The sequence below is a fragment of the Kogia breviceps genome, chromosome 2 (assembly GCF_026419965.1).
Source record: "Kogia breviceps isolate mKogBre1 chromosome 2, mKogBre1 haplotype 1, whole genome shotgun sequence".
In the NCBI taxonomy this organism is placed as follows: domain Eukaryota; kingdom Metazoa; phylum Chordata; class Mammalia; order Artiodactyla; family Physeteridae; genus Kogia; species Kogia breviceps.
The window spans coordinates 194,695,643-194,719,309 of record NC_081311.1 but is presented as its reverse complement, the minus strand read 5'-3'; the positions used below and the strand labels follow the sequence as shown (position 1 = coordinate 194,719,309).

Below are 23,667 nucleotides of genomic sequence, written 5' to 3'. Positions count from 1 at the left end.
CCGTTCCTGGCCAGGTCAGAGGAGGGCTGGGGGCCCTTGCAATTACTCTACTTAGGCTCCTTCTTCTCCACATTAAAAGTCTACTTCATCTCTTGATTCTGTGATCTCCAAGTCCTTGTCCCATCAATCACCCCTTCCTTTTTTTTTTCTTTTTTTTTTGCTGTATGCGGGCCTCTCACTGTTGTGGCCTCTCCCGTTGCGGAGCACAGGCTCCGGACGCACAGGCTCAGCGGCCATGGCTCACGGGCTTAGTTGCTCCGCGGCATGTGGGATCTTCCCGGACCAGGGCACGAACCCGTGTCTCCTGCATCGGCAGGCGGATTCTCAACCACTGCGCCACCAGGGAAGCCCACCCCTTCCTTTTTTTATCTTCATGTTTTCTTCTCCCTGGATCACTACCCTGTGACATAAAAGCACACCAACATCTATCTTCCCTAGTCTTTAAAAAAAAAACCCAAAACTCAGAAGTTCTTTCCTGATCCTAAGCTACCATCCACACTGTGTCCAGGCCCCTCTGCCAACCTCCTAGACAGAAAAGCAGCCATCAGGGCTCTTTCCCCCCAGTTCCCACCCACCTCTTACCCTATTACAATCTGCCCTCCACAGTGAACCTCATCTCTCAAAAATCTCCACTGACCCATTTGCTGGACCCAAGACCTCTGCTCTGGCCTCATCTGATTCAATCTCTTCTTGAAATTGCTCCTGGCCTGCAAAATAGCATTTTCTCCAGGGTTTCCTTGTATCTCTGGTTACTTCCTCTCCCACAGTCCAGTCACCATTACTTCTGCCCTTGGTCAATTCCCTCTAGTTCTCGGGTTTCAGCCTGTATCTTGTGAAGATAGATAGCTCCTGTGGTCTGTGTGGCTGAGTGTCCATGAAACATCCACTTCCTCCTTCTTTCTTTCTAAGAGATGCTCCCCTGGCACCTGGCCCAAGGATCTAGGGGAGTCTGACCTCACCCCTGGGCTCGAGGAGAGAATCCAATAGATTCCAATAGGTAGATACTCCAGCCCTCGCCAGTGGTCGGTTCAGGAGTGGACAAGTGTGGAAGAGATTATTCCATGACCCTCAGTATCTAGTATGCTCATCTTCCTTAGTAGCAGAATTACAACTGGGCACATGGATCTCCAGGAAAAAAAAAAAAAAAAAGGCATTTTGTAGCCTCCCATTTAGCTGGGTGTAGCCAAGTTCTGTCCAACAGAACCTGAGCAGAAACTATTAGCAAACAAAAGGCACAAGGTCTTTTGTTTTTACTTTGTTTGCAGACAATCAATAAATATATGCCAGGTAGTGAGAAATACTAGAAAGAAAAATACCCAATCTAAAGAGGCTTGGGTAAGAGGGGTGCTAAAAAAAAACCAACAGCGTACCCTTCCGATGAAGGGGCAGATAGATCTTCCCTTGCCTGAAGTCACCTCGAGACTTAACAGTAAAACCCAGCTTATCACTTTTCCTCCATAAACCATTCACATTCACGGGCATGGGTCCTGTCTTGATTTTTTTAAACATCAACCCCTGGCCATACAACTCCAATAACCTTGTGCCATTATACTTTCCACCTCCAATCAAGTGGTAATAAATACTGAGAGTTCTAGGGAGTAGGGGATTAATCCTTACCTCCTCCCCAGCCCCTGCAATTCTTTTGCACAGGCTCCGGACGCGCAGGCTCAGCAGCCACGGCTCACGGGCCCGGCCACTCCGCGGCATGTGGGATCTTCCCGGACTGGGGCACAAACTCACGTCCCCTGCATCGGCAGGCGGACTCCCAACCACTGCGCCACCAGGGAAGCCCGGACCTGCAATTCTTCTCCAGCCGCCTACGGAGGCCTCCCTGAGTCCAGCCTCCCCCGGGGCAAGTCTGTCCCCATAGCGCCCACCGCTGATCACATCAAAGCCTTGCTCTCCAAGCCTGGCTGTGCACTGGATCCACCTGCAGAGCCCAGGTAGAGTTGGGTGAGGTCTGGGAAACTGGTTGGCAGATAATTCTGGTCAGCCGTCTGGGGAAGGCCTGACCCTCAGGGGAGCCCAGAGCTCCCTGTCCAGCTACATCCAGTATGGACAGAGGCCAGCCTCCAGACACTCCCCACCCCCACCCCCCACGCCTTGGAGCCTTTGCTCTTGCTGTTTCCACGGCAGGAACGCCTTCCCTTCCCTGATTACAAGGTGAATCCCCATTCATCTCTGAACATCTGTAGCAAATGTCAGCTCCTTTATGGCCTTCTCCCAAACTTGGGCAATAATTCCTTCCATTCGTCATTCATTCAAACATTTCCTGAGGGGGCCATTATTAGTCAAGCACTGTAATTACAAACACAACACACCTGCCTTTGAATCTGTGGGAGCGGAGGCAGATGTATAAACACAAAAAATTTTATTGTTATTCTTTTCATCTTTTCTCCTTGTTGTAAAAATAATGCACACACATCATAAAACCTTACAAAATTATAGAAAATAAGTTCCTCTGACAACACTATTACTAATACTTTAATATATAATTATCCAGGTTGTACTTAACTATTTAATGAAATTGGGTTTCAAACATACTGTTTTGCCTAATTCATTCAGGACATTTGTCCACACATAAATGCAGCTGCATCTCATTCTTTGAGAGCTGCAGGGTGTACAAATGTGTGGGTGTACCAAGGTGGACTCAATTCCCTGGTAGTGGAAGTTTTGGTTGTTTCCAATTTTCCTCTGTTATAGCAATACTGTATGAAAATCCTTGTCTATACATCTATGTGCATTTTCATGAGTATCTCTGAAGGATAAAATCCTCAAGGCATATTTCCAGAGGTGAGGGATATGAAATGTTAACAGCTGGCCCCAAACTGCTCTCCAAAAAGTTGGGTCAATTTATACTCTTACCAAGAGCGTCCAAGAATATCTTGAACAGATAAATTTTAATAGTGCTTCCATTCATAATAGAGGCACCCAGAAGAGCACGGACAGTCTCAGCCCCGAGAGTCAGGAACAGCAGCCTAGAAGAGGCAGCTCTTTAAGCTGGGTTTGATAGAATGTGTAGAGTTCTCGTGGAAGAGGCATTTGGGTGGGACATTCCAGGCAGAGGAAACAGCAGGTATTGAGGCCCAGGTGTGAAAAGACGCGGCCGTACTTGAAGAACTGTGCATAGGGGTGAAGAAGGCTGGATCCGGGATCAGAGCCAGATTATAAAAGGTTGGGAACGCCCAGATAAGACATTCCCAGAGACTCCATACAGACTTGAGTACTCGGCATATCGAGCTATGGCAGTGTGCTGAAAACAGCGTCCTGTTAACTTTGGGTTTCAATCCCAGGCCCCTGCCCAAGGCATCTCGGGAAATCTGCAAAGGGTGACTCAGTCAATGAATAGAGAGGACTCATGCCACCACCCCTCCTCTCTACTCATCATTACCAACGCGAGTTTCTCCAGAGCTTGATTTGGTGCCTGGCATTTCTGGAACTGAGGTGAACCAATGTTAAGTCATGAAGGAAGGGCCAAACCACTTTCAAGATTGGGTATATGATGCTGGTGTTGAAGGTGCAGTGAGCGGTCCGCCTGTCCCTGAACCTGCCAGGTGACAGCAGTAGGGGATTCAGGCATAAGGAGGCCACCACCATTCACAGCTTACGTACTGGCGGAAAGATGATGTACTCTTGTCTCCAAGGCAACGTCACAGAGAAGGGAAGAGAGAGTGCTGCTTAGCGGCCTGGGCAGGCTGGGCTTTGTCACCAAGGACACTCTGTCTCTGGGCAAACTCCTGGAATCAGCCAAAACTCCACAAGAGGCTGGCTGTCTCCTGCCTGGAGTGGAAGGGAGTCTCAACAGCTCCTATCACATACAGAGTGCCCTCGGTGGGCCAGGCGCTTGCTAAACACTTCATACACGTGAATGCATTTAATCCTCCTGGCAAGCCCATGATCAAGCCCATTATACAGATGAGGAAACTAAGGCACAGACAGGCGACAGGTAAGTGGAAGAGGCAGAATCTGAACCCAGGTAGCCTTATCCACCGCACTCCACTGCTGTGGAGGGGGACTTGGAGGGCTCTCCTGATCACTCTTTCTGCCGGTGTGCCCTGCTGAGGGGAACATGACAGCACCCAGCGGGGGCAGAATCTCCATAAACGTTCAATGACCCTATGAACTCGTGAACGAATGCAAGCACCCAGAAGGGCTCCAAGACCAGGCACTGGAGATGCCTTCCCAGCTCTCAGCCATTATCAATGATGCAAATCCTTTTTCTGATTCAGGGCAAGCCACCGGGGCACCCCCCCTGGGCCCCATTTTTCACTTGCTCACACACAGGTGTCTAAGATGCAAACATGCAGGTGGCTGTTCAAGTAACTCAACTGTGGTTTGGGGTAAGGAGGAATTCTTTAGGAAAGTCTGGCTTCAGAGTCAATCTGGCAGCATTGCACCAGCAAACCTGTTTGAATCTGAAACCAGGATCCAGTGCATTTGCCGTCTGGCAGTCTTCCTGCTTTGTTTTAAATTTTCCGATGGCACACAAACGCACTCTCATTGCCCCACAAGCTCACACGATTCAGCGCTTGCTGTTTCGCTCGTCCTGAGGGAGCGGATGAGCTGCTCGCCGGCTGGGAGCTCCTGCTGGGCAGGATGTGCAGAGGGAGGGATTGCCCCGCACAGCAAGGAGGCACCTACCTTGGCTTCAAAGAAGTCCTTGGCACCTTTGACGCCCTTCAGGGCAACATTGATCTCAGAAAGCTTGGCCAGCGCCATCAGCCCGCTGTCCTCCTGCAGTTCCCCCGCTGCGGCCTTGTGGAATATGAGCAGGAACTACAGGGGAAGGTCGATTAGGGGCAAAGTCAGCAGCGCCGAGAGATTCGCAACAACCCCCTCTGGCCTGAGCTAGGGTCATTATAGCCAAGCCTATTGGAAGGGGTGTATATGTGTCCGTGTGACAAATTGTTTTGTCAAAGCTGAAAACATGCGGAATTCCCTGATGGTCCAGAGGTTAAGACTCTGCCCTTCCACTGCGGGGGGCATGGGTTCGAACCCTGTTCCAGGAACTAAGATCCCACATGACCCATGCCAAAAAAAAAAAAAAAAAAAAAAGAAAGAAAGACAGAAACCAAACCTGCCTATTTTTCCACAAGGATGTAGGGGAATGGGCACCCTTATATCGAGTTGATGGGCGTATAACTTGAATGAAAAATTTTGGAGGGCACTTTGGAAATATTTACAAAAGATCAAATGTTTTCACCCTACCAATCATTAATTCCACTGCTGGGAATCTATCCTTTAGAACCATTTACATAATAGTTTAAGAAGCATTGTCTGTAAAAGCAAAAAAGTGGCAGCATCCTAGTTAACAGCCATGAAAGAAAAAATCCAGTAGACCTGTATGTACTATTTCTTAAAACTAAATGATTCAATATTTCTGACATTTTTGAACCATTCCTATTTTCCATTTGTGTCCCATTTTTGGCATTAGATTATTTACCCTTTTTGGTGTTCTCTAAGAGATCTTTATAGAACCTTGTTCCAAATACTTTATGTTTCAAATACATTAGCTCTGTCACTTCCCTTTCAATTTTGTTTACAGAAAAATTTTTTCCAAAATTATCCATTTGGGCTTCCCTGGTGGCGCAGTGGTTGAGAATCCACCTGCTGATGCAGGGGGACACAGGTTCGTGCCCCGGTCCGGGAAGATCCCACGTGCCGCGGAGCGGCTGGGCCCGTGAGCCGTGGCCGCTGAGCCTGCGCGTCCGGAGCCTGTGCTCCGCAACGGGAGAGGCCACGGCAGTGAGAGGCCCATGTACCGAAGGAAAAAAAAAAAAAAAAAAATCATCAATTTTTCCTTTTCTCTCACCAATCTTATGCTTAGAAAATCCTTCCTTGCCACCAAGGTTACAGAAACAATTGCTTGTGTTTTTGTCTACTGCCTTTATGACTTTTTAAAAAGTGTAAATATTTCATCTCAAATTTATTCTGATCTGTCATGTGAAGTTTATCATTAACTTTATTTTCTTCCAAATGGTTAGCTAGTAATCCCCACATCATTTATTGAATAATCCACCCCCTTCCTCCAGATTCAAAATGTGACCTGAATGAATTTCTCTTTAAAGCCAATTTGTACTAAGACCTCTGCAAAATAAATTTTTAAATAAATAAATAGGCCAACCTGAAAGAGCTGTCTCTGACCCCCCCACCTGCACATCCTTCCATCACCCTCAAGGAAGTTTTATGGCTTTTTACTTCTCTTCTTCAAAAAATTTTTGTGAATTTATCTATCAGACATCTTCTATCTAGCTTCCATAATTTATTTTTCCATCTAGAAAGAATAAAAATTGATGTATTCCAAGTCATCCCAGAAAGAGGCTCCTCCAGGTTTTCAAGTGCCTAAAATATGTGTGAAATTTCCGTTTTCAGGGGTTTTTTTTTAATGACCATCTCCTCTAAAGATTGTCTTCCCCAAGAGGAAAGAACATTAGCTAAAGCAGAGTGAGAGGTAAGACAACTTCAGCACGCTTTTTCCAAATTGCAACTTGTGTCTTTTACTGCCAACGCTCTTAATCCCTAGAGGGGAGCGTGTTTCATTAAGTGAAAGTCTCGGCTTCCACCACCACCACCCCAAAATGCCTTGCCAGCAAGCCTTTCTTCGTAATTCTTGCTTCAGGGGTCCTAACTCCACTGTGGACATCGCCAAATACAAAGCAAGCGGTGAAGCAAGATGTTCCAGGACTTGCAGCTTCACGGAGGCCACCATGGGCATGCTTGACTCTACAGAAACACCACGTTCACCCACCTGCAGCTTCAAACTCTCTCACTAGAGGCCGGCAGAGACTCAGTTTGCTGCAGATTATCCGAGCCAGAACATTGGCTCCAAAGAAGCCTTGGAAATCAAGCCTACTGAAGGAGGTGAGGCCCCCCCCAAGAATAGGATGGGGGACAGGCGGCAGGGGGGACAGTTGTGGTAGGGCTCTCACGGAAGAGACTGAAGCAGCCAGGACTTCAGCGCTGCCACGTGAGCCTCGGGCAGAGAGAAGGAGTAAAATACCCATCCACCCGTCAGTACCTGCCCATCCTTAAAGCACCTAGTTACAGAAGCCACCCCCCTCCCCAATGCTCCATACGGTAAACACAAAACAGATAGCCCCTCCATACCAGGGAGGCAGCTTAGGAAAGATGGAGCACTGCCCCCAGCCTAGCAGCAGTCCAAGTGACCTGACGGGGAGGGGGTGTCTCTTCATCTCTGAAACTCATTTGTCTCACGTCTGCAGCGGAGATGACAATGTTGGTGTTTACAGGAGGACTTAAAGTATTCCTCAAGGGTCCCGGCCACGTGTGCTCAAACCCACTCTGTCAGCTCAGCGGATGACCACCAGCAGCTCTGTCCTAACTTTAGGGGTCCCCCCGGTCCCAGCCAGTTAAAGAAGAAGAAAAAAAAAAATCCAGCTCTACCTGAAAATGTTCAGCCCTCCCTAAAGCATGCCAGACGTTCCCATTTAATGTATGACAATCACCAACCCCTGAATGACAATTTCTCCAGCTGCGCAGCCTTGTTTGTCTTCCTATTTATAGTCCACAAAGACTGGTATGTTGTAGAGAATTGGAAAGTGTCCTAGCTGTGACTCCGAGCAAAGAGGGGGGAGGGATGGAGAAGCAGAAAACAAAGAAACAGAACTAACAGAGCTAAAAAGCAGTTCCAGACACAAGCTGTCAAATGCTTCTGATAAATTGAAGGAAATTGTTTTTGATTGAATTTTTTTTTTTTTTTTTTTTTGCGGTACGCGGGCCTCTCACTGTTGTGGCCTCTCCCGTTGCGGAGCACAGGCTCCGGACGCGCAGGCTCAGCGGCCATGGCTCACGGGCCCAGCCGCTCCGCGGCATGTGGGATCTTCCCAGACCGGGGCACGAACCCGTGTCCCCTGCATCGGCAGGCGGACTCTCAACCACTGCGCCACCAGGGAAGCCCTGATTGAATTTGTATAAAGATTTTTTTGATGTGGACCATTTTTAATGTCTTTATTGAATCTGTTACAATATTGCTCCTGTTTTATGTTTGGGGTTTTTTTGGCCGCAAGGCATGTGGGATCTTAGCTCCCGGACCAGGTATCAAACCTGCACCCCCTGCACTGGAAGGCGAAGTCTTAACCACTGGACCGCCAGGGAAGTCCCATATTTAAGGAAATCTTAAATTTCATGGCTCTGATTGATGATGCAAACACTTCCCCACATTAGTTAGAGCTCTTAGATGGCAAGTGACAGAAACACACTTGTTGGCTTAAGTAAAAAGGAGGTATTCATTATACAAAAAGGATGTCTCAAAAACCCAAGGGTAAAATACAGTGACCTGGAAGAGGGCTGGAACAGGGAGAGGCAATGTTCTCAGGATTGGAGGCTACATTCCCTCTTGAGCTCTTGTGTCTGGACCACGTGGGAGAAAATGGCTGCCCCACATTGAGTTATTCTTACGGGAAGAGCCACCTGCACAGCCAACATGCAGTACTTCAGCCCCAGTTTCAAATTTCCAGATAGGGAATCCAACTGACCTAGTCTAGCCAGAGATCCATCCATGGACCAATCAACCATGAACAGGCAGGGGTGCAACCCAGTACAGCCAGGGCTGCCAGGGACTCACCGCAGAGAGGGTAAGGTGGGAGGAGAAAACAGGACCTACAGTTCTCAGTACTAACATGTAATCTAGTAAAACCCTTATCCAGCCTTTGTACAAAACTACCACACATCTGGTCTTGGAGCAATTCGCATTGAGACAGGTGTAATGGAATCAGTAAGGACTATAAGAAAAAGAGGGGAGGATATTAAGGCCTTGCTGTCTGCCTCCAAAGGAGAATGAGGTGGTGAGTGCCTGGAATAGGATTCTAGATCCCTAGTTATGGACATAGAACTGCTAACTCTGGTCCATCCTTATGACTTCTTCTACACGTCTGTACATGTGCATTAACCATAAATGCAAACAATTATATTTTATTTTAAAAATTCATTTGTTTATTTTAATGATTACTTCCTTTTAAAAATATTTATTTATTTATTTTTGGCTGCGTTGGGTCTTCGTTGCTGCATGCAACCTCTCTCTAGTTGTGGAGAGTGGAGGCTACTCTTTGTTGCGGTGCGCGGGCTTCTCATTGTGGTGGCTTCTCTTGTTGCAGAGCCATGGACTCTAGGCACGCGGGCTTCAGTAGTTGTGGCTCGTAGGCTCTAGAGCGCAGGTTCAGTAGTTGTGGTGCACGGGCTTAGTTGCTCCGTGGCATGTGGGATCTTCCCGGACCAGGGCTTGAACCCGTGTCTCCTGCACAGACAGGTGGATTCTTAACCACCGCACCACCAGCGAGGCCCTAAACAATTATATTTTATATACAGTTTGGAAATCTGCTTTTGTGCCTGCTTTTTACATTGTCAACGTGTGTTCTCTGGTCATCAAACACTGTGCTATTGGATACATCATCATTTTTAATGGTTCCATATATGCCATCTTCTAAAATGCCCCTCGTGTGCATATATTATTTTCATAATTGGAAGAGAAATGGTTTAAAAGAAAGATCGATTTCCTTGTATGTTGGGGGAAAGTAGCTTATATTTAGATGTAACTCACTTCAGTTGAGTTAATCCAAAGAAAAAGAAAGGGAATACAAACTCACCAAGCACCTACTAAGTGCCAGATCATGAGGACACCTGTGATGATGGTGGAGCTGTTGACTGGGGTGCCTCATGGCACATAACCTGGATCTAGCCAATCACAGTACCCTGGATTCAATGACTGGTCCAGGAGGTGGGCATGTATCCCTATTAGGGCCAATCAGAAGCCTTCTCCTGAGACTGGTAGGGACTCTGGGATAAAGAAGCCCTCTATCCCCTGGGACAATGTAGACTGGAGCTGCCAGCAGCCATCTTGTCATATGCCAGGGACAACACCCTATTTGGAAAGAAAAGATGAGGTGGACACAGAAAAAAACACATTCAAGATACGGCAAGAGGAAGACCCTGGATTACTTGTGACTGAAGCACTTCCACTTCTTCCTCTCCCAGGTATGTAAGCCAATAGTTGTTTGTTCTTTTCTTGTTTAAATTAGCTAGCATTCTCTTTCCCTCACTTGCAATCAAGAGTTCTAACTGGGCTTCCCTGGTGGCGCAGTGGTTGAGAGTCCGCCGCCTGCTGATGCAGGGGACGCGGGTTCGTGCCCCGGTCCGGGAAGATCCCACATGCCGTGGAGCGGCTGGGCCCGTGAGCCATGGCCGCTGAGCCTGTGCGTCCAGGGCCTTTGCTCCGCAACGGGAGAGGCCACAACAGTGAGAGGCCCGTGTACCGCAAAAAACAAACAAAGAAAAGAGTTCTTAATGATGGAGGCATAGAAAGAGAATTTGGTTCTCGAAACAGTCCTGAGCAAAAGCTATTAACAGCCCTATTTTAAGGACAGAAAAACTGAAGCTGAGAAGTAAAATAACTTGCTCCAGGTATGCAGCTCTGTGTGGAAGATGGAGGTCGGGCTGTAAGCCTCTTTTCATCACACAAACACAGCATCGGCCCACTAGTGGCTTACAACATGTGCAGAAACCAGCAGAGTGAAATACTAAGAGCAGGAGGTTAGACTGCGGAGTATTAATGGCAAATGCATCTATACGTCCAAATCCTGTACCTCTGGGTACAGCTCCTAGAGCTGGGACCACAGTGGGGCTCTGAACTGACGAAAGACTGAATGTGAATGTCACTGTAGGCCTGTAGGCAGGTTGAGGACCCACAACAAAGCCCTTTGGAGATGTCCAAGCCTCTGATGTCCACCGTCTGGGCGAAATGGCCAAGCCAGCAGCTAACCAAAAGCTAACTGAGCATCTTGGATGCAGAGAGGGGCACATTTGGGTGGTTCCTGGGTAAAACAGGGGGAGGGATTGTGTCTTAGCTCAGTTGCTGACTTGCACAGACTTTCTAAGCACCCTCGGTTTCTGTTCTCCAGAGGTCACAACTTTACCGTAGAAGTTCTTTCCCCAACCTTGCCTCCAAAGCTTCACCAAGGCATGATCCTTTACCTTCTATACTCCAGGGGTACCCAGATCGGAAAGAGCCAATGCCCAGCACGATGTATGAATGATACAAAGGAACCAAATGAGAGGCGAGGGAGACAGAGAGGCAGCTGGGAAGTTGAATGTGGTAAATGATGGGGGAAGGCTGTAAGCCTGGCCCAGCCCTGAGCTGGGACCTGATTGCAGGCAAGTGCTGACCCTTTTGGTCTTCTAGCTCCTTAGCCTTGAAATGAGAATTCTGGTACCAGATTCTCCTGAGGGCTGTGCCCAACACAGGTTTACGTGATCCATCCCCACATCTGCCAGTTCAGGGGAGGATGAGATGGGAGATTCTGGCGTTGATGTGTGGGCAGTGAGAGGCAAGGCCAGCTGGGAAGGGACTCATGGTTGCCAGGTCAGCTGCAGAGACACCCCAGGAAGAGCATCCAAAGGCCCTATCTAGCCTGGAAAGATGACCTGTATTTGGCTAAAGTTCTCACTCTCAGAAACCAGGATGCCTGCACTTCACTCTTTCTGCAATAACCAAGGTTAAACACCAGGAGACAAGAACAGTCCTCTCAACCCCCAAGGGCCCCAAAAGAGACACGACTGAAAATGAGACCACGGCAGCTGGGCTAATGTCCAAGCCTTTAGCCTGGATGGTGTCGCTAAAGTTATGCTAATAACAGGTCACTGACATATCTAAAAACCTTTCCACAAGACTCAAACACACAAAACATGGAATTCCCTTCCTTGTGGAGCTGCATCCGTGCCATGGAAGAAACCCAATGGCCTTGAGACTTATTCCCCAGAATGAAAATGGCTGAGGTTTTCATCCATCGGGGGCTCAGGCGACTCCATGTGCTCTTCCAGGAAGATATCTGTACGAACACAATTTCAGGGTTTCAAAGATCCAAAAAACCCATCCTTGGACCTGTTTGGAGCGGAAGGTCCATGGGCACAGAGTAAGACCCTTTGTATAATTTCTTTTTTCTTTCTTTCTTTCTTTTTTTACTATTTTAAAATGCTTCTTATAAAATTAACAGTTTGAATATATTTTTTAAGTATAAAATTATAAAGCCTCCAACACTTTGCACCCACCAACGTCCACAATGAATATTTTGGTGAACATCCCTCCAGATTTCTCAGTACTTTTACCATTTTAGCCAGATGAGCTTATCTTACCCACGCTGACTTTCAGTGTGCTTGCTGAGCATTTTTTCATGCCAGCACTGCGGCTCACTAGCTCCTTACATTTATTTGAAAAGGCAGAACTCTAGGTTAAATATCCAAGCAGCACTCAAGAGAGGCCAACGCTATTTGCACTCCAGGGGATGGTAAATCTGCGAGTCCTCTCAGGGCCACCCCACCCCCCACCCAACCTCCAGGGGCTCAGGGCCCGCAGGCCGCAGGTACCTCATGGAAGCTGAGTTTGCCGTCGAAGTCCTCGTCCACCTCCTTGATCATGCTCTTCAGGCCCAGGTGGGTCTGGGGGGCCCCCAGCTTCTCCATCATCAGCTTCAGCTCCATCAGGTCAATGAAGCCATCCCTTCCGGCGTCATATCTGTAGGTCAAAGGCAGGGCGCTGGTGAGGGATGGCCATGGCCAGGACCAAAGGACACTTTGGTGTTAATCTACCAAATGTGTAACGCTTTTGGCCTTATTTACTGAAAAATGACTCAAAAGGCTCCTGCCTTGCAGTGCCACCCGGGTCACTGCATTGGAAGGGTCCCCTCTCTCTCCTCCAACACCTCTGGGGCTCTGCGGGATATGACTCAAAGTGGGTCTTGTACTGCAGGAGTGTTTTCATGTCTTTCAACTCCTTAATTAGGCCATAAGTTTCTTGAGGATGAAAAACATGCTCGTCTACCTGGGTCAACGAACCTCAACTGAACCTCCTGACGCTGGACGATAGAATAGCTGCTGCAGGGCGCCCCGTGCACCCACTCTATTACGTGGAGCAACTGACAGTTCTGGAAGCCTTCCCTTGGTCACTGGCCCCTGGGGTCTCCACTGCCCCCAGTTCCACCAACCCCTCCTCTCGTCCTCTGGTCTCCTGTCTCTGGAAACTGCTTCCCGCCCTGGTGCTGGGCTGTGAGTCAGGCCTGGCCCCAGCACTGCGGTTTCATGCTTAGCCCTCTGGCTCACGATCTAGTCTCCAGGTCTGAACGGTCACACCTATGTGTCACAGATGAGCGGGGTGGTGGCTCTGCCCTGCTGGCCGAGTTTCGACACAGAGCCAGCACCTCTGCTGGCTGTCCCCCCAGATGTCCCCCCAGCCCCCAGCCACCTGCAGGAAACGACCCCAGCCTCGCCATGGCAGGGGTCCTGGCCCTGCCCTCTACGCCCGAGTGCCTGGTCAGCCCCGTGGAGCCCTCCTCAGCCTTCTGTACTTCTACTCCAGTCACTCCACTCCCCCGCGCTTCGCTATACACTTGGGCTATTGTGGAGCTTCCTCACAGACTCGCTGGCTCTTCTCCCGTCAAGTCCATCCCATATTCTGCTCCTCAGAGATCACTTGTTGCTCAGGTATGAACGTCATGCTTTAAGAAACAAATCCATTCATAATAGCCCAAAGGCAGAAACAACTGAGTGTCCACTGACAGATGAACAGTTAAACAAAATGAGATATATCCATACAGTGGGATATCATATATTTACACAATAGAATATTATTCGCCATTTAAAAAATGAAATTCTAATACATGCTACAACACGGATAAACACTGCCAACATTATGCTAAGGTTGAAATAAGCCAGTCGCAAAAGGACAAACGCTGCATAATTCCACTTATATGAGGTGTCTAGAATTCATAGAGAGAGAAAGTAGTTACCAGGGACCAGGGGAAGCGGCGGGTGGAGGGGGTTATTATTTCACGGGTTCCAGTTTCAGTTTGGGATGAGGAAAAGGTCCTGGAGATGGGCGGTGGTGAGGGTTACACGAGAATGTGAACGTACACTGATCTCAACACTTAGGTTAAGAGGGTAAACGTAAAAATCAAATACATGAACAAACAAACAAAACAGGCTTCCTCGCTGTCTATCACCCCCCAGCCCCAGCTCCCCAAAAGAAACCACCATTGTTAGGAACCACCGTACCAGCCGCCAAGAAATGTAGCCTGTGGGCAGCCAGAAATCGAAGCCTGTGGGCTGGTGGTATTTTGAGGCCCATGTGGTCATGCTGGAGAGGAGGCCCAGTACTCCTCAGTGTGCCCTGCTCCAGCCACAGTGGCCGACTCATTCCTCCCACCCAGAACGTACCTCCACCCACCCTCCTCGGTGGCCTTTTCCGTCCCCTGGAGCTGGGGAGCCTCCCCTTCTTCCTCTGATCGCTGGCAGCACACGTCTGCCCTCTGTGCCTCAGCAGACGCCACTTCCTTCAGGCAGGTCTGCGCTCCCACTCCCTCCCTGCCGGGAAGCATCACGCTGCAGGATGCTAAAGGACACAGACGGTACCCCTGGAATCCTGCTGGTGAACTCTGAGGACCCTGAAGGACAGGACAGGTGCTCCAGGGTGGTTTCCAGGAAGCGGGCGTAGGGTATGAATGACAGATGGACCAGCCCAGCATCAAGTATTATCAAGGGATGGCACTTAAAAGAGGAAGCAATGGTTGCCAGGGGTCCCCTAAAAGTGATTCGAGGATTGGCCTCATTTACTTGGTTTTTTCACTTCTTTTTACGGATTTTTTTTTGGTTTTTTCTTTTTCTGGCCGTGCCGCACAGCATGCGGGAGCTTAGTTCCCCGACCAGGGATCGAACCCATGCCCCCTGCAGTGGAAGCGTGGAGTCTTAACCACTGGACCGCCAGACAAGTCCCCACTTCTTTTTAAAAGAACAGCTTTATTGAGATATACTTTACGTACCATAACATTCACTCTTTTAAAATTGCACAGCTCAGTGATTTTTAGCATATTCACAAGGTTGTGCAGCCAACATCACTATCTAACTCCTCAACATTTGCATCACCCCAAAAAGAAATCCATGCCCTGTAGCAGTCGTTCCTCAAACCCCCCTCCCCAGCCCCTAGCAACTACTAGCTTGCTTTCTGCCTCTATGGTTTTGCCTATTCTGGACACTTCATATACATGGTATCATATGATACGCGACCTTCTGTGTCTGGCTTCTTTCACTTAACATAATGTTTGCAAAGTTCACCCAGCTTGTAGCACATGTCAATCAGTACTTTACTCTTTTTATTCATCGCTGAATAAAATTCTCTTGTATAAATACACCATATTTTGTTTATCCATTCACCTGCTGATAGATGTTCATGTTGTTTCTACTTATGGCTGTGATGAATAATGCTGCTATGAATACTCACATACAAGTTTTTGTGTGGACATTTGTTTTCATCCCCCTTGGATATATAACCAAGAGTAGGATTGCTAGGTCATATGCTCATTTGCTTTTTTTTTTTTTTTTTTTTTTTTTTTTTTTGTGGTACACGGCCCTCTCACCGTTGTGGCCTCTCCCGTTGCGGAGCACAGGCTCCAGATGCACAGGCTCAGCGGCCGTGGCTCACGGGCCCAGCCGCTCCGTGGCACGTGGGATCTTCCCGGACCGGGGCACGAACCCGCGTCCCCTGCATCGGCAGGCGGACTCTCAACCTCTGCGCCACCAGGGAAGCCCTGCTCATTTGCTTTTGAAACAGGGTTCTCAAGCTGGTCCAGCAGAAAACTATGATGACTGACCTATTATCTCTACCAGAGTCAGCAAGCCCCCTCTACTAGGCTTCTGGGGGAACGACAGACAGGAGTAGAGGCCCATACACTTCAGCAGCTTGCCTGTTAGGTGTAGGGCCACCTAGGAAGAGTGCTGACTGTCAGATTTGCTGGTGAGGGCTTCCCTGGTGGCGCAGTTGAGAATCCGCCTGCCGATGCAGGGGACACGGGTTCGTGCCCCGGTCCGGGAAGATCCCACATGTCGCGGAGCGGCTAGGCCCATGAGCCATGGCCGCTGAGCCTGTGCGTCCGGAGCCTGTGCTCCGCAACGGGAGAGGCCACAGCAGTGAGAGACCCGCGTACTTCAAAAAAAAAAAAAAAAAAAAAATTTGCTGGTGACACAAAGCTGGGACAGAATCTAGGCCCAAAGGATCTCAGCGAGCTGGTGACGGCCAGAACTGGGCTCTGTGTGTGGACATGACAGAGACGGGTATTAGCCAAGCACAAGGAAGACCTTCCTGGCAAAAAACAGCTAACACAAGACCTGAGGTGAGAAGAGCTCTTACAAACAGGCCGGAGGGACCGTCTCTGTTACAGGGAGTCCTAGTCAAAGTAAACAAGCTTCTTTAGCGTGGAACTTTCCAGAGCCTTCCATATGGTCACGTGTCCGAAACCTACTAGAGGGAAACAGCACCCAGACTCATCCGACCACACCACCTCTGTGTTCAGGGATTTTCCACTGGAGGAGGCACATCTAAGCAATCGAGTGTTCCAAGGAAAACACTTTGGGAAGCACCCCTCAGGGCGGTTCTACCTTAGGAAGGCAGCCCGTTAAACGGCCCTTATGTTCCCCTCCAGGCCGAGATTGTGAATGAATGTCCTCTGCTCGCTGCTCAGCATACAGTGCACGCTCCTGCGACGTTTGCAGAGGAGACTGAAGCCACGAACAGGGATGCATTCGAGATGTGGATCTTTCCGAGCAAAGGCAGAGGTCTGGGGTCTGAACGCAGAGAAGAAAGGAAGGAACGTGAAGGGAGGACGAGAGCAGCTGAAAAGCTCAGGGGTAAAGAGAGGGGAGGGGGCCCCAGGAACAGGAGATGAATTGGGGCAAAGATAAGAAAAGGTCAGGGAACAAGGCAGGAATTTGTCCTCAGCCAGCAGGGGCAGGAACACAGCTACCGCAGCCTCCTCAGCACGAACGGCAGTCAAGATGGGGTCACGGCAGAGAGGGGCTCGGAGGCCTTATCCCTGGCATTTCCCTGGGGTTCTAACTGAGAAGAGTCAAGAAGGGTTGGAAAACCTCTTTTAGACCCTCAAGCCGGAAACATTCCCCAGGCCTAAGAAAGAGGACAAATATGTGAGAAAGGGCCTTGGCAAAGTCTGGGTGACAGGTTAAAGGAATTCCAATTTTTTTCACTAGGCAGGAAATTTTGGTTTGACAACTTCGGTAACCATGTGCCTGCGAGCAAAAGCACACCACCTCGGTGGGCAAATCCCAGACGGAAGAAAGGACCAGGGGACTTCCCTGGTGGCGCAGTGGTTAAGAATCTGCCTGCCAACGCAGGGGACATGGGTTCGAGCCCTGGTCCGGGAAGATCCCACGTGCCGCGGAGCAGCTAAGCCCGTGCGCCACAACTACTGAGCCTGCGCTCTAGAGCCCGCGAGCCACAACGACTGAGCCCGTGCGCCACAGCTGCGCAGGCCCGTGCACCTGGAGCCCGTGCTCCGCGACGGGAGAGGCCACTGCAACGAGAAGCCCGCGCACTGCAATGACGAGTAGCCCCTGCTCACCGCAACTAGAGAAAGCCCGCGTGCAGCAGCGAAGACCCGACGCAGCCAATAAATAAATAAATAAATTTATTTCTTAAAAAACAAACAAACAAAAGAGTAGCCCCCGCTCTCCACAACTCGAGAAAGCCCGCTCGCAGCAACGACCACTCAATGCAGTCAAAAGTAAATAAAAATACATTTTAAAAAGAAAGAAAGGGCCAGGCGTCCTGCCAGGAGCACCAGATTGGCACAGGAATAAAGCCAGTGTGCGGACTGAGAGGGGACGTCTCCAAGGCAAGAGGGCAGGAAAGAAAGGGGTCACGAGTCAGCCGCTGCCTCGACTCCCAGGGACTCAGCAAAGACTGCGTCCCTTTGTTCCTGCCCGAAGCACCAGCCAAGCCCATAGTTAAGTCCTGGGAGGACCATACATTGACCACGTCAGCGGTGTCCTCGCCCCTCCCCATGCCACTGGGATTTGTAATCCAGAAGTGCATCCTTCCCTCTCCAAAGTGACCGTCTCCGAGGCTTTGCCCACAGCCACTTCCCTCAGGGCCCGCATATGCAAGACAGGCAGGAAAAACCTCCCAGGTCCCCCTCATCAACTTACTGTTTCACCTGCTCCTCTCGAAGCATCCAACTACCATGTGCGCCCCGCGCACACAATGGAATTCAAAGCCCCTAATAACTACAGCTAGCCTGCTTTGCAGTTCACAACACACTGTCTCATACACTAACCCTTTCATCTTTATGACAGTCCTATGAAGAATTCATAATAGCCGCCCGCGTTTACTGTTTATTGAGTGCTCACTAAGTGCCAGGCTGTGCTAAATCACCTGATTTAACTCAGCAGTGCCGTGAGGTGGTAACGAGTCACCCCATCTGACAGGTCGTCAAAGCTGAGGGGTGCAGTGAAGCCAATTGCTGTGGCTCAGAACCAACCGGGGGCTTTCAGGCGGGTGCCTGGCTTCACGTGGGAACAGGGAAGGCAGGAACGACCACGAACGAAGCTCCCACTATGTGCCCCTTGACTCAGTGGGGAGCCCGGGGATGGAGAGGGCGCGTACATGATGTCCCAACAAACAGACCAGTAGTTAACTGTGCGATTCACACATTTTACAATTTATATCTGACGACTTTGGCAGAAATAATAGGAGTCATGTTGCTGAGCCCCACACGTGTGTAGATTCCAATTCTGGTCTCGGAGCGCGGTATCGCCAGCTGCCCACATACGCAAAATTATCCATTTTTGCCCGAAAGAATACCGATGTCTCCCAAACATTTGAAGAAACAGTCTCACCAACACAGCCCTTCAAATAGATTTGATCTGCTTTCACCCTCCAGCACTCCTTTAAGGAACGTCACACCGTCAGGCTGACGAAGAAACCAAGCCCGCCTAGGCCAACCAACCAAAGGTCACTAGGCCCAGCCAGCGAGGTTAGCCCCGGGGCATCCCCACTTGATGCCCAAGCCCACCGCCCGACCGCAGGACTGGGCAGCACCGCCACCAGTTGTAGGTTTGGGGGAAGGAAGACTTGATAGCAGGTCAGTCCTTATAGGATGCCAGCGTGGCCCCTCCAGTGACAGTTGACAGAGACAAGCCAGCCAAAGCTGAGGCAGAGAGGTGTCCTGGGGAAGCAAGGCGTTAAACGGATAAAGGCCCTTCTGCAAGTTGTAGGACAACTTCAGCAACGCATTCCACTGTGGGTGCGCTTGAAGGAAGCTGGAGGTGAGGACCCCTGGCAGAGGCCCCCAAGGCTGGACCGGGGGCAAAGCGTTCACCCTCAACCTGCTCAGAGCCCCTCTCCTCAAGTAACTGCATCGTGAGGACCCCCTGAGACAAGGCCATCTGCGAACAGGTGACCTTACGCCAAACTTCTGGGCCCGTGGGAGAGACGAATGCGGTCGGATTTGCTTTCCTCATTCTGGAAACCTCCTTTGCTTCCAGTCCCTCCACGAACATCCCATCACGTGCCTTGCAATTTGGAATCCAGCCCCGTGGAAAGGGAGCAGCACCTAGAAGAACCTGCCCAGGTCGGGCCCACCTGCACTGCTCAGCTGGCAGGGCCACCCACTAGGTGTGGGACCAGGCCCCAGGGGAGTCCGGGAGGGAGCTCCAGCCCTCGGCTCATCTGGGGCTCTCCTTCTCCCCACAAACCTGGCCTAAGCTGCATCGCTCTTCCCCTGCTTCGAACCATCAAAATATTTCCTTTCCCCGCCTCCCAGTAGTTTACATCTTTCAAATGCTTGCAGGCTCATTGGAGTTCCCTTAAGCCCCTGGCTCCTCCCCCTACCAACATCTTAGCTCTCCCTGTACCAGTTTTTTTCTATAATTTAAACTTCAACCAAGATTTTTCTAGTTAAAGGCAATCCAGGATATTAAAAAAACAAAAAACAAGAAACCTCACTCATAACTCCAAGACCCCTCATCCTTGTTTGTTTCCTAGGGCTTCCTTCTAGCCCTCCTCTGGATTGGGGAGCTTTTTCCATGTTTTTGCTTTAAAATGTCCTCATTCCCTTCATCTTCCTAATCTCCAGGATCTGTTAGGGGGAGATTCCAGTTCCCTCAGCACTGCACATGGCCCTGCAGACACAGGCCTGGGTGCAAAGCCAGCCCCGCCGTTCATTTGGGAGAGACAGGCTGCCGAGCCCACTGCAGGCTGACTATAACTGAGCTGTCTGGGCCTTGCAGAGCTGTAGAGGGGCCAACAGGAGATAACACGCCAGCACTGGCCCCCGGCACCCAGTAAGCAAGCAGTGGGAGGGAGCTATATTTAAAAGTAGGACCTGTCTGCAGCCGTGAAGAGGAAGCAGACAACTTCCAGGGCTGCTGCTCTGAAGAGCTGCCCACACGCACTGGCCTCAAGCAGCCTCTACCATCTTTAACGATCTGGGGGAAACCCAAATCCACAGGCTGCTGTGGCCCCTCCGGCTGAATTTGCAGGAAGCCCTTGATGAGTGACTCTCATCGCCCCGCCTGTCCTGTACGAGAGCATCACCTCTGTCTTCCGAGGGCTCACTTGAGAAGGCTTCCCAACTCAACTGATGGAGGTCATCGCTGGTCAGGGGAACGGGGTAGGTAGAGGCAGGACGGGCTGAGACCCCTGAACACTGGGCCCACCGCCCCGAGTGCCTATGACCTGGGAAAGCCCCTGGCCTGGCCAGAGGGGCCCAGGTGACCCCTAATCCTCACCCCACCAAAGGCCTGCCAGTAAGGAGACAGCAGCAAGGGCTCGGGGGCTGGTTTCCAATGTCCGCCCAGTGCTGGTCCATGAATGGCTCGCCCTCTCGCTCCACTGTGCCGAGCCCCTGGGTTTTCTTGGTTTTCACCTCCCCAGAATAATCCTGCTATCAAGGAAGAAAGAAGCAGGCCAGCCTTTGTCTGCCTGAAACTCAGCCATCAGAAACTCCCCAGGGATCCCCAGGGGGTAGGGGGGTTCTCAGGAGGATTTGCCCCAGAAAATGCCTTACTCTGAGTGTTGGGGGTAGCCGCCTACACCTCAGAGACCCAGAACATGGAAACACACCGGTTTTTCTCCAGAAAGGCCTTATATGGGAAACATGCACTGCCTTTTCCGACAGGCGGCCACTCAGAGTGTGGCCCCCAGACCGGCAGCATCAGGTCATCCAGGATTATTCGAAACGCAGAATTTCAGGTCCCTTCCCGGACCTGCTGAATCAGAACCTGCATTTTCACAAGACTCCCCGTGTTGCCCAGAGGCTCCTCCAAGTAGGAGGAGGGCGCTGTGCCAGACTATCCCCAGAGCAGGTAGCCCTTCCTGGGGCTTTCCTGCTTCTCCCGTGGGTGTCTCTAACTGTGCCGATGCAGCTGAGCCTCAGGGTCCCCCGAGCCCACAGGACTGTTTTTCCTCCGTGCTTCCCTGCCTGCCCCTTCTCTGAGGTCCTGGTTTCCTGTCTTCTGTGTAGGTCCCCCTTAGCTGTCAAATTATCTGCCCTTTCTTTGTCCCTCCCTCTCTCCCTCCCTCTCTCCCTCCCTCTCTCCCTCCCTCCCCTCCTCCTTCCCTCCCTCCCTTCCTTCTGATTTGCTGCAGACTGAGAAACCACATCTCCAAGTGTGTTACAACTGCACGCAAAGTACGAGAAAGCAGGGTCCGAGGAAGGGGGACTCTGAGGAGTGAAGTACAAAAGCTGGAGCCCAGAGTCTGATTTCCAGTCACGCTGCTCCCAGCCGCCTTTGCGGGATCAACGCCTGGCTCTTCGAGTCACCTGGCTCACATCTACCTGGGGCCTCTCCAGAGCACAAGAAAAGCACAAAGACCAGTCCCAGCGGGAGGCAGATGTACAGACAGTTGAGCTGTGATAAGGCCGGAGCAGAGCTGGCTCTAACAGGAGTGAGTGTGCAGAGCCTGGGAGGGAGCCCCTGTCGCCAGTGCAGTCCAGAGGTGCCGGGGTGTCCCAGAATGGGGGAGGGGGCCAGCTCCCGCAAGGCGTTCTGGGAGAGCTGTGTCTTCTTATGGGTAAGAGGGGCAACCTGCAAAGAGTGTGACGCAGAGAAGTGACATCAGATGGCCGTTTCAGGAAGACCCGCCAGCTCGATGTGCAGGATGGATTTAGGGGGGCAGTGGGGGGGGTGGAGTGAGCGGTTGGGGGGCATGCAGTAGTCCTCGCCGTGGAGAGATGCAGGGAGAGAAGGTGAGCTGGGAGTCGTACTGGGTGCCGGCGAGAGCCAGCTTCACCTGTCCTGTGCACAGCCAGTGCTGCGGGGACTCGCTCCTGGGAAATATCCTTCTTTTTCTGGTAAGAGGCCAACATCTTTACAGGCTGCAGGAGACCAGTTGGGTCTCCCCAGCCACAGCCTCCTATAGTTCTGTACATGGTGTCTGGAAGTTCATGAAGAAAGGGAAGGAGGCAGGGCAGGGCTGAGGGGCCATCCCCACCCCTACAGAGCACTCACTGTGTGCTCAGGGCCCCGCAAGACAGCAGAGGGGATGCAGAGTCAGGCAGCTGCTACCCAGGCTTTTGAGCTGCGCGGGGAAGTCCTCTCTGTCCCAAATGCCTGCAGCGGGAGTGCAGTGCACCTGCCAGGGACTCCCACGCGGATTCAGAAGGAGAGAGAGCAGAGGTGCACCAAGCACCATCCCCCCCCCCCCCCCCCCGCCTCATGCTCTCAGAATGGCTGCCGTAGCCCAGGGGTGGAAAAGACCTCAGATTGGGAGGTTTCAGCTCCACACGAACTCTCCCACTGATGCCAGCAACCCAGTGTGGAAACAAAGCCAGCCAGCCCCCGTGACCACCCTCCAGAGGAACGTGCCGGTGGCAACTAGTCAATAGGCCAGGCGTACTAAGTGCTTCGGGCACAGATGCCAAGAACCCACGAGTGAGCAGGTAGAGAGGGACAAGCCTTGGAAAGCTTTTGACCTGGCAAACGTAGCAGGGAGCGATTCGGGCAATTGGAGCCTTGCCGGGCTCCTCCCGAGGAAGGTGGAGGGCAAAAGGGCTGGCGGTGTGCTCCTGCGGTCAGACTGCCCTGGTTCAAGGCCCCGGTGACATCCTGTGCTGTGTGTCCTTGGGCGAGTTGCTCTCTGGGCTTTGTCCAGTTGCTGCCAAGATTACCGGAAGACAGATAAACTCTCAGCTTATCCGCAAGCTCATCAGTAAGGGCTCACTTTTTTAGTTTTGGCTCATTAAGAGAAGGACCCTAATCCTGGGGTCTCCCCTTGGTCCTTTTGAAATCGGGGCACCTTTGCTGGGTTTGGATAAGTACAGGCGTCTGGGGACTCACTTGGGAACAGGGAATGGAGCAAGTGGACCTGGGAATCTAGAGTTACCGGCTATCCATCCAGGAAGGAGGGGGAGAAGGGCATCCCAGGGGACGCCCGCCCTGAGCACACCCTGATGGAGGCGATGGGGAGGCCACAGGGGCTCTTCTGATCAGGGGTGTCGAAATGAGCAAGGGTGGTTCTTTGCTGTAGTAATGGGGTGTCTCCCCTTGGCTCCCAACACCTCCTAGAAAAGGCCTGATGGGCTGGGAAACTGGGCCAGAGGTGCCTCTGGAAACCTAGTTTGCCTGGGAATCCCCAGGAGCCCTGAGGATCTCGGGGGACGGGTGCCCCCAAACAACCCGGGGTTCCCTCCCCCCCCCAGACCCAGTCAGGCCTGGCGCAGCCCCAGTAGGGACCCACACTCCCTCGACTCCCAAGCCCAGGAGCCGGGGAGGGAAAGGGCCAGGGGGAGGCCCTGAGGGAGGGGCAGGTCAGGAGCTACAGGCCCAGTGGAATTGGACTGTGCGGGGACGCAGCCGTCCCTCCGCACAGAAAGG

General features: G+C 51.2%; 1 protein-coding gene across 2 annotated transcripts in view; it reads right to left on the bottom strand.

Annotated features, from left to right (window-relative positions):
- The window catches only part of EFHD1 (EF-hand domain family member D1), a 41,385-nt gene that overhangs the window by 5,741 nt on the left and 11,977 nt on the right, over positions 1-23,667 (bottom strand). The window contains exons 2-3 of one of the 2 annotated variants that reach the window (XM_059053093.2): positions 12,376-12,523; positions 4,642-4,776 (exon numbers count right to left, since the gene is read on the bottom strand). In XM_059053093.2, the coding sequence (XP_058909076.1) occupies positions 4,642-4,776; positions 12,376-12,523 (283 nt within the window). The remainder of the gene's footprint in view (positions 1-4,641; positions 4,777-12,375; positions 12,524-23,667) is intronic. The other variant, XM_059053094.2, reaches the window with a different exon arrangement.